This window comes from Sciurus vulgaris (genome assembly GCF_902686455.1).
Source record: "Sciurus vulgaris genome assembly, chromosome: 2".
In the NCBI taxonomy this organism is placed as follows: domain Eukaryota; kingdom Metazoa; phylum Chordata; class Mammalia; order Rodentia; family Sciuridae; genus Sciurus; species Sciurus vulgaris.
This window is the reverse complement of record NC_136462.1, coordinates 155,607,554-155,617,128: the sequence shown is the minus strand read 5'-3', so window position 1 is coordinate 155,617,128 and position 9,575 is coordinate 155,607,554. Positions and strand designations below refer to the sequence as shown.

The following is a 9,575-nucleotide window of genomic DNA, read 5'->3' as shown; positions in this document are numbered from 1 at the left end:
AGAAATTTACTAAATAATAGAGAATTTTACTAAAAATTTTTAAGAGGTCAAAAATATTGAAAATAGTTTAACTTTAGAGAAGTTGTGCTTCTCTTCAAGGAAAAAATAATCCAATTAGTAGATATAAGAAAAATAGTAGATATAAGAAAAATATTCATTGTTTCACTCTTTATAATAACAAAAACCAGAAAATTTTAAGCAGTCAATTTTGGGGTGTTGACTATATATAAGAATGGGTTTTAAAAGCTGTAGCTTTTAGGGAAGCCCTAGCTCTGAGGGACCACAGTGCAAGAAAGTCAGACCATGGTGTTCAAAGCAACCTCTCTCCTCCCTGGAGGCGCCACCCTAGAAATTGATGGCTGCAGAAGTTGAGAGACCCTGATTTTTCTATATCATCAAGCAAATTATTCTTACTTCTTCCTGTTCCAGGCATACCCTAGAAACCACTCTCAAGCCTCACCCTGATTCCCTTCAAATTGAATTAACGTCTTTTTTAAAAAAAATTATTTGTTCTCTTTAGTTATATATGACAGTAGAATGCATTTTGACATATCATACATCCATGGAGTATATCTTCCCATTCTTGTAGTTGTACATGATGTGGAGTTACGCTGGGTATGTACTCATGTATGAACATAGGAAAGTAATGTCCAATTCATTGTACTCTTTCCTATTCCTGTCCCTCTCCCTTCCCTTCATTCCCCTTTGTCTAATCCAAAGTACTTTTATCCCCTCTCCTCTTATTGTGTTAGCATATGCATATCAGAGAGACCATTTGACCTTTGTTCTTGGGGGGATTGCTTATTTCACTTAGCAGGATAGTCTTTAATTCCATCCACTTAGTGGAAAATGCCATAATTATATTCTTCTTTATGGTTAAGTAATATTGAATTAAATTCTTACTTGTGGATTTTAGTCTATATCCAGTCCCAGGGAGGTGTTCCAAACATGGGCTATGCATGCCACAGGGCTAGAAATACCTGCATTCCTTGGGAGATGGTTAGAAATAAAAATTCCCTGGCTCCTCCCATACCTGCTGGGTCAGTAGTCTGGGAGGTGGGGAGGATAGAACTTGGATTTTGGGGGGATGCTGAGGATTGAACTCAGGGGCACTCCACCACTGAGTCACATCCCCAGCCCTATTTTATATTTTATGTAGAGACAAGGTCTCATTGAGTTGCTTAGAAACTCACTTTTGCTGAGACTGGCTTTGAACTCATAATCCTTCTGCTTTAGCTTCCTGAGCCACTGGGATTATAGGTGTGTGCCACTGTGCCCAGCAAGAACTTGGATTTTAATTACCATTTGGGGGATTCTAGTCCCTCTGAAAGTTTTTAAGTAGCAGCTAAGAAAAACTGAAGACATTCACGGAAACAGCCTCAAGTCTTATTTGGAAACTTGGTGAATGACTTCCTAAAGCTCAGATTATGGTCCTGTGAGTGTTTATCCTGCTTAAGGAAGCTTTGGGAATTGATGTGGAAATTCCTCTTTGAATTGGGTCCCCTGGAGTTGGGAGACTAAGACTGGAATTTTCATCTGTCTCTCTCCTAGTGATGGCAGTTGACCCTCAGACCTCTATTCCTGCAAGGTGAAAACAATCTGTTGATGGAACTCCATTTGCACTGAGCAGGCCCTGAACCCAGCCTGGGGAGGTGAAGGTGTTGAAGTGGGAGTTGCTGTGTGGTAGTGCTTGGGGACACCAGGTACAGGGCACAGAGAGGAGCTCTTGGAGATTGACAGCTATGGCTCAAGGGGCAAACCAGCCACTGTGTTAATACAGTCTCAGTGGAACACAGTAACTCTCATTTGTTTATACATTATTTCTGGTTGCTGTCAAGATACAAGAGTAATGTCAGGTCATTGAGAAAGAGACCATATGGCCCATAAACACCAAAATATTTGTTGGATTTTTTTTCCCACAAACTGTGTGCCACACCCTAGTCAAATGACACAATCATAATCTTAGTAGCCTCTGATAGGGTAAAGCACATCAAGTATTAATTTTCCTTGCATCCCCTAGGGATATGTGAAACACAGGCTCCTTTTGCAAAGATGGGATGATCCTGAGATTGTCCATCTCTGTGAGGCTCCCAGGATATGCTGTAGGGACTCCTGGTACTGGGACCACCCTTGGAGAGTAAGGCTAGAGTCCCATGGCTTCATCCACTAATCTGCTGAGGACCAGGGAAAGGTATACAAACTAACCTCTCAAAAGTAGAGGCCACAGGTGTTGTAAGGGGACTTGGGGCTTATCTGCCTCCATTGTGCACATCAGATGCCCTGAGAGGTCACATTTTATCTCTGGTTATGTGGGTCATTGCCATGAACTCTGAGACAGCTCAGATGCACCTCAGTTGTGCCACTTGTGGCTGCATTCAAGAGGTTTAGAAGGAGCAGGGGCTCCACTCCTAGAGGAACAGCAGATCACCCTGTTGAGAATAATTGTATTGACCCTCATAATCACCACCCACAAAACTGATAGAAATGCAGATATTTAATGATCTGTTCTCCATGATGGAACTGGACAAAGAAGATTTTCTTAAAGACTTTAGAATATTTTCTGAAGTGCTAGGACATAAAACCTCAGACACTTGCAAAACAAGAGATTGAAGTATCACAGAACTGCTCAGCTACTGAAATGTCAACTTCTGTGAATGATTGGTGTCCATGGAAGATGGAGCAGGCCATGACCAGTCCTGTGGGTGGATCCAAATCAGGTGAATCATTCTGAGCAATTCTTCTTTAGCATGCTGAAACTTATTGCCAAGTTCTGGGTGCTGATTTTGAAGAGGCAGGTGAAGGTCTGAGTGAACAAAGAGGGGGCAGTGGGTGGAGTAGGCTCAGGAAGCTTGTGGTTCATGCTCTGAACATAGTATTCATTTTAACCTTGTCCTGTCCCGGGGCCAGCAGTTGTACAAAGGAACCTTTGGCCCTTGGGCATGGCCAACCCACCTGAACCCTGGTAAGTCCTGAGCTGCATCTTGATTTGGGGCTCACTGCTGATGCAAGGGTATCTATATCAGTTCTGCTATCCCAATTGGTGACCTCTAGCAGAACCCCTAGGCTGTCCTTGTGTGATCCAAGCTCCTAAGAGCAGCAGGGGATGTTCTGACCCAGAGAGAGCAGGCTGCTCTCAGATTTAAGTTATTAGTTAAGTTGTAAGTTAATCCTCTGACACAGGGATCTATTAACACTATGAGGGGTGGTCACCAGAGATGGGTTTCCCCTTGCTCTTGTTTCCCAGAATAGGTACTGCAGCTCAGCGGGTATAGGGCAGGGCCTGGGACTCTTTCTTGCCTCCCAACTCCTCAGGCTCTGGGTCAGTGTAGGAGGACCCTGAGTTCTGCACACTTAGGCAAAGGTGATGTTGGAGGCACACCAGGCTCCTTCTCTTGAGGGCAGGGAGTGGAAGAATGGAGAAGAGGCAAGGGACATTCTATAATCAGCTCAGGACACCAAGACCAAGATAAACATGAGAAATATGAAGGCCATACAAGCAATAGTCAGTAGGAGCTATAATGGCATGAGTGGCCAGAGTTGGAAACTCTGTGTTCTTCAAGTTGCTTTCTGTGCTGCCTGCCTGGTCTACTTTCCACTGAGGCTCAGGAAGGGTGGCCTGATTGAGCCTGCTGCTGGCTTACTCTTCTAGGTCCCTAAGAATGGTTTGATGAGCTGCTCTTACACCCAACTCCATGCCAAGAAGCCCCCACATAGGTGAAATGAGGTAAGCTGGTGCTCTGGCTTACATTGTTCAGCTCTGCGCTGTCTTGAAGTGGGCAGTCATCAATATCTTCCTCAGATTTTCCACATACAGTTCTTCCCAGTTGTAGCTTCATGGAGTAAATTGTTGAGCTGTTCACCTGCAGACACAGAGGGATTAAAGTAAAAAGGCCCTTATGACTGTTCTTTAGTAGCTTGACTGAATGGTTGTGTTAGTGGAGGGAAAGACCCAAACTGTACTCCATTTAGGAGTTTCCCTGTGGGTTTGACATCTGCTCACTGGAGGTAAAATCCAGGGGAATCCTCTCTAGAGGTGGGGGGCTGATTTTAAGAGTAAAAAACAAGTGGATCTGGTAGAGGTCTGGGGAAAATCCAGGCTGAGTCACATGCCATTAATAGGTCACCTGTCTCCAGTCCCAGAGTCCCCACTCTACAACTGTGAGACCCCAGCTTCACTCTCAGTAGGCATCTGAATCTAAGATTGCATTCCCAGAGGTCAAGTTCCTAGCACTTGGCAGGATGATGACTCCCCAAGTATTTGATGGGTGATCTTGGCCCTGAGGGAAGGAGCCTCATGTATGACATGCAATCAATGTTTTCCCCTGAGCTAGAGCAAGAAAAATGGCAGTCACCATTGCACCTACCACCTACCACCATGCATGAGAACACACTGGCAGAACACTGCCAACATCTACTCCTATTACAAAGTGCACCCTGAAATAATTCTTCCACTTCTTCCCTCTCCATTCCACCTCATTCCATTCCATATCCTCCCACCCCATCCATCCATTCTTACAACCCACCAAACTGACCCTGCAACTGCCAGGCCAGAGACTGACAGGTCAGATGCCATTCTGGGAGTTTGAGACATTAGATCAGCCAGGACACCGTATATGAATGGCCATAGAGGCTTCAGGTCTCTTCAGGTTTGGGGTCCCTCTGCCCTTATAAGTTGTCAGTGCTAAGGGAGGAAGAGTGATGCCAACCCTCCCCCCAAACTAGAAGTGTTCCATCAGGAGATGAACATTGCATTCCTGATGCGATATAGTGACTCCATCAAAAAGAAAACATTTTAGGATTAAAAAGAATGGACAAAGGAAGAATCTTTGATTATGTCATGTGCTATACAGAGACACACTCAGGAGCCCAGAGCAGAGTAAAATCAGAGCAGAGGAGCTGGAGCCCATGGTGGATCTCAGGTCTGATTGCTCCTTGAATCATCAGTGCCTCCCCCTGACCCCCAGCATGCTCTCTTCTCTGTCTCTCCTTCCTGTCATGGACCTCTGTTTGTCTATGTGTGTTTCTCTCTGTGTTTTCTAATTGTCTATTTTATTTTATATCCTTGAAATATTTCTCAATGTATCTCCACAATCATTTTCTCTTCTTTAACTGGTATCTTCATCACATAAGTGGTTTTTATTTCAAAGTCATTCTTCAGTTAAACAATGTCATAAAAGCAAGTTTTAAATCTCCATCTTGCATGTGAGTGGACACTGACCTAATTTAAAATAATTTCTAAGTTAAACTTTGTCTAAAACCAAAATGCTAATGGAATTAACTTTTTTTTTTTTTTTTTTTTTTTTTTTTTTTTTTTGTGGTGCTGGGGATTGAACCCAGGGCCTTGTGCAGGCTAGATAATCACTCTACCAACTGAGCTATATCCCCAGTGCTAGCTTTTGTTTTACTGGAGTATGAACAACAAATGTTCAGCCAAGACTCACTGACAATACTTTCTCTCACCCCTCCCAAATCGCAGGTGCAGAGAAGGCAGTAGAGCAGGTGGTCACTCACCTTCTTACTCTGGGAACTTAGGACACGTACCAGCTTGTAAGCATACTGGTTCTCACTCTGCTGGTTGAAATCCTGTAAGGCAAACTCCACCGCAGGGGAGAACTTAGGATCACTGACTTGCAGTTTGTAAATGTCCAAATCCGTTTCTGAACACCAGGCCTGAGTCACCAGGGGCTGGAAGCCTAAGAGAAGCAGCAGCATGGCCCAGGGAAGAATCCTCCTGCCAAGTGGACACAACATGGTTCAAGCACTGGAAAGCGCCTGCCTTTGCCCTTCTTAGCTCTTACTCTTCTGGGTCCAGCCCTTAAATTCATCTGTTTGGCCCTCCCTCTAGGCATCCTCTTTGCCATTACACCTTCCCACAAGTAGCCTCACCTCCCTCGGTGAAAGCTAATTTACCTCCTGTCCAGAAAAGAGGGACAAGACCTAAGCAGGAGGTACGGAAGAGGAAAAGTAAGAGGACAAAGGATCCCCTGACTTGAATCCTAGCCACACCTGCTTCCTGATGCCTCACTGGGAAAGAGAAGCCTTATTAGAATATCCCTGAATCAGATGCTGAAAACAAGGACACAAACTCAAGAGGTATTAGTGGACACACCAGTATACAGAGATAATGAGGCAAGAAGGGACAGATAAAAGAGATGTGTGGGATGAGTAAGCATTGTAGATAAAGAGAAGTACAGTTGACCAGAGATAATGTGTGTTCATATAAGAGCCACAGGAGGTTTGTGTCTTGCCACCTCACTTGTCCCCAGAATGTCTGAGCTCCACTCTGTCCCACCTTTCCTTCTTCCCCAAATTCTGGAACAGACAAGGTCACTGGCCTCTGGAGGCCATGTCAGTCTTGGAGTGGGCGGAGCTCTCCTGAACTGCTTCATCTTTCTGACCCAGCTTCTCAGCCCAGGGTTGAACCACCACTGCTGTGCCTGGAATTCTGGATGAGTACATAAATATCGTCCCTCCAGAGAAATTCAGAGGAGGAGTAGTCATTTTCATTAGAGTAGTGGGAATAGAGAAAGAGGGAGATGGAAACAGAGAAGGCAACCCAAAGACTGATGGCTGAGAGGTGTCTATTTGGTGGTCGTTGGTGCCCTCTTGTGGCCATATTGATCACAGCTCCTTGGAAACTGTGAAGTCTGGGCTCTGGAAAGAGACCTTTAAAGCCTTCCACTCTGGCAGCAAATGGGGTTCTGACAAGTCTGAATAACATACTTTTTCTAGGCAAGAATTAAGTCTTGTGCCCATGAAGTATTCTTTCAACATCTATCTGCAGTTATTTGCAAATTTCCAAGGGGACCAGAATCTCTTGAAGGCTGTTAAAATCCAAGTTCTTGTCTCCAGTATTCTGACCCAGCGGGTCTATCAGGACCAGGAATTTGCATCTCTCAACTGCTTCTAGGGTATGGTGATGTGATTGGTCCTTGGCCACACTGTGATTCATCCAGGTTCAGAATACATCCCTGCGGGGAGAATTTAAACCAAACCGCAAGTCAGAAATAACTCAATTTGAGGGGAATGGAGGAAGGGGAAGGGGCACACAGGATCAGGAAAAGAGAAAGGGCACATTGTCTGGTGACAGAGGGAAAGGAGAACTTCTAGACTCGTGGCATCAGTCAATAGGACGAGGCCTCTGGAGAGGAGAGGTTGCTCTGTACCTGATAGTGTCGCCTCCTGCATGGTGGTCCTTCTGGGCTGGGTCCTGAAGCAGCACTCAAGACCTGGTGAAGCCAAGCCCTGGTCCCAGAGCAGCAGAGCAGTGCAGACCTGAGGCACAGCACGCCAGGGCCAAGGTGAGCCAGGGCACATGACCTGTTGCACTGTGGCAGCCTGATCTGGGTCTGGTGCAGTCACCCACTCCACAAAGTGCTGCAGCCTCAACCCTGAGCATCTGTGATCTGACTCAAATTCCCACTACCCAACCAGTGGGAAAATGAAAATGGGTCAGATCTGGATGGAATTTCAGAGATAACCAATAGTGTTGATAATTTTCCAAACCCTGATTAGCATAAATTTGGCCAAACAGTGTCAACCCAGGTGCTGTAGAGATCCCTACACTACCCACACTCAGGCGGTGACCCCTATGGGGGTCCCCTCTGTCCCTGGTTCCTATTCTTCACACCTGAATAAATCCTACTCATTTCACTCTGTATTCCATTGTCCCATGATTTCATTCTTTGGATTTGTGATACAAGAACCCAGAATGAAGTTAGCAGTGAGCTGCTGGAGTCTACACAGCCCACTCTTTAGAGCTGTAACACTGAGAACTGCAGCAGGCCACTCGAAGAGGTCTGCAGTTTACACAGACCCCAGCCACCAACAGAAGCAGAGAATCAGGTTTAATCTCAAAACTCTGGTTTCACAAGGCCTGCACCTTCAGGACTCCCAGCCCTGCTACATGTGCTCTTCCCCTGACCTCATATGCCCTCAATTGTTGTACCCCAGTGTGAACAGAGTGGTCCCTGTTGCAAGGAGTTGGCTTCCTCTGTCTCATCTTCCACATGTCTTTTGATTGCTCCTTCCAGAGCACATTTCCACACCCACTGTTCCACAATTTCCCAGGGGTCAATTTCATACAGGCAGGGTGATGACAGGTTGGAATGTGTCATTTGCAATGAATAAGATATTCAATGTGATCATTTGAAGAATGCAGCCAGACGTGCAAGAAAACATCACCCAAAGAGATCGCATCTTTTTTTTTTTTTTCCCCCTGATGGCTTTAAGATTACTAACACTGCAGCCAAAGTATAAGTGGAGTGGTTTCTTAGTTGGAGAATGATGGTGTAAGTTGAGCAGCAGTGGGAAGGGGGAAATGTGGAAATGTCTTTTGGGTTTTCTGGAGAAATGGGCTATGGAGTTCTAAGAGAACTAGAATTCTTTTTTTTTTTTTCAATTTTCTTTTTTATTTTTTTGATGGTTTGTTCTATTTAGTTATACATGACAGCAGAATGCATTTTGATTCACCATACACAAATGGGGTACAACTTTTCATTTCTCTGGTTGTACACAATGTAGAGTCATGTACATTGTGTAATCACACATGTACATAGGGTAATAATGTTTGTTTCATTCCACCATCTTTCCTTCCCCCTGCCCCCTCTCCTCCTCTCATTTCCCTCTACACAATCCAACGCTCCTCTATTCTTCCCTTACCCCACCTCCCCCGTTATATATCAGCATTCACTTATTAGAGAAAACATTTGGTCTCCTTTTTTTGGGATTGGCTTATTTCACTTAGCATGATATTCTCCAACTCTATCTATTTGCCTGCAAATGCCATAATTTCATTTTTCTTATGACTGATGAATATTCCATTGTACATATATACCACAGTTTCTCTATCCATTCATCTATTGAAGGGCATCTAGGTTGGTTCCACAATCTAACCATTGTGAATTGAGCTGCTGTAAACTTGATGAGGCTGTGTCACTGTAGTATGCTGATTTTAAGTCCTTTGGGTATAAACCAAGGAGTGGGATAGCTGGGTCAAATGGTGGTTCCATTCCAAGCTTTCTGAGGAATCTCCACACTGCTTTCCAGAGTGGCTGCACTAATTTGCAGCCCCACCAGTAATGTATGAGTGTACCTTTCTCCCCAAATCCTCGCCAACAACTATTGTTTCTTGCATTCTTGATAATCGCCATTCTAATTGGAGTGAGATGAAATCTTAGAGTGGTTTTAATCTGCATTTCTCTAATTACTAGAGATGGTGAACACTTTTTCATATATTTGTTGATCAATTGTATATCTACTTCTGTGAAGTATCTACTCATTTCCTTAGCCCATTTATTGATTGGGTTATTTGTATTTTTGGTGTTTTTTGGGTTCCTTATAAATTCTAGAGATTAGTGCTTTATCTGGAGTGTATGTGGTAAAGATTTTCTCCTACTCCGTAGGCTCTCTCTTCACATTGTTGATTGTTTCCTTTGCTGAAAAGAAGCTTTTAGTTTGAATCAATTCCACTTATTGATTCTTGTTTTTATTTCTTGCTCTTTGGAAGTCTTGTTAAGAAAGTCTGGTCCTAAGTCAACATGATGAAAATTTGGGCCTACTTTTTCTACTATTTG

General features: G+C 44.2%; 1 protein-coding gene across 4 annotated transcripts; it reads right to left on the bottom strand.

Annotated features, from left to right (window-relative positions):
• Positions 1–913: 913 nt before the first annotated feature.
• Positions 914–8,406, bottom strand: LOC306651484 (cystatin-9-like). 4 transcript variants are annotated; one of them, XM_079124125.1, is made up of 4 exons: positions 7,167–8,406; positions 5,512–6,971; positions 3,747–3,860; positions 914–2,803 (listed from the first exon to the last, which is right to left on the bottom strand). In XM_079124125.1, exons 2-4 carry the CDS (start codon positions 5,749–5,751, stop codon positions 2,723–2,725), a joined length of 435 nt encoding a protein of 144 aa, XP_078980251.1. In that variant the 5' UTR covers positions 5,752–6,971; positions 7,167–8,406; the 3' UTR covers positions 914–2,722. The 4 variants fall into 4 exon arrangements, with proteins under 4 accessions (XP_078980251.1, XP_078980252.1, XP_078980249.1 ...); XM_079124126.1 differs by lacking the exon at positions 914–2,803 and having other exon boundaries at positions 3,231–3,860; positions 5,512–5,731; positions 6,293–6,971; XM_079124123.1 differs by lacking the exon at positions 914–2,803 and having other exon boundaries at positions 3,231–3,860.
• Positions 8,407–9,575: the final 1,169 nt, after the last annotated feature.

Bases quoted from the DNA above. Each gene is read 5' to 3' on its own strand.
- LOC306651484 (XM_079124123.1), bottom strand. From the start codon at position 5,751: ATGTTGTGTCCACTTGGCAGGAGGATTCTTCCCTGGGCCATGCTGCTG. The intron at 3,861-5,511 runs GTGAGTGACCAC...CTGTGTCTGCAG, and splicing joins TAAGTTCCCAGAGTAAGAAG to GTGAACAGCTCAACAATTTA.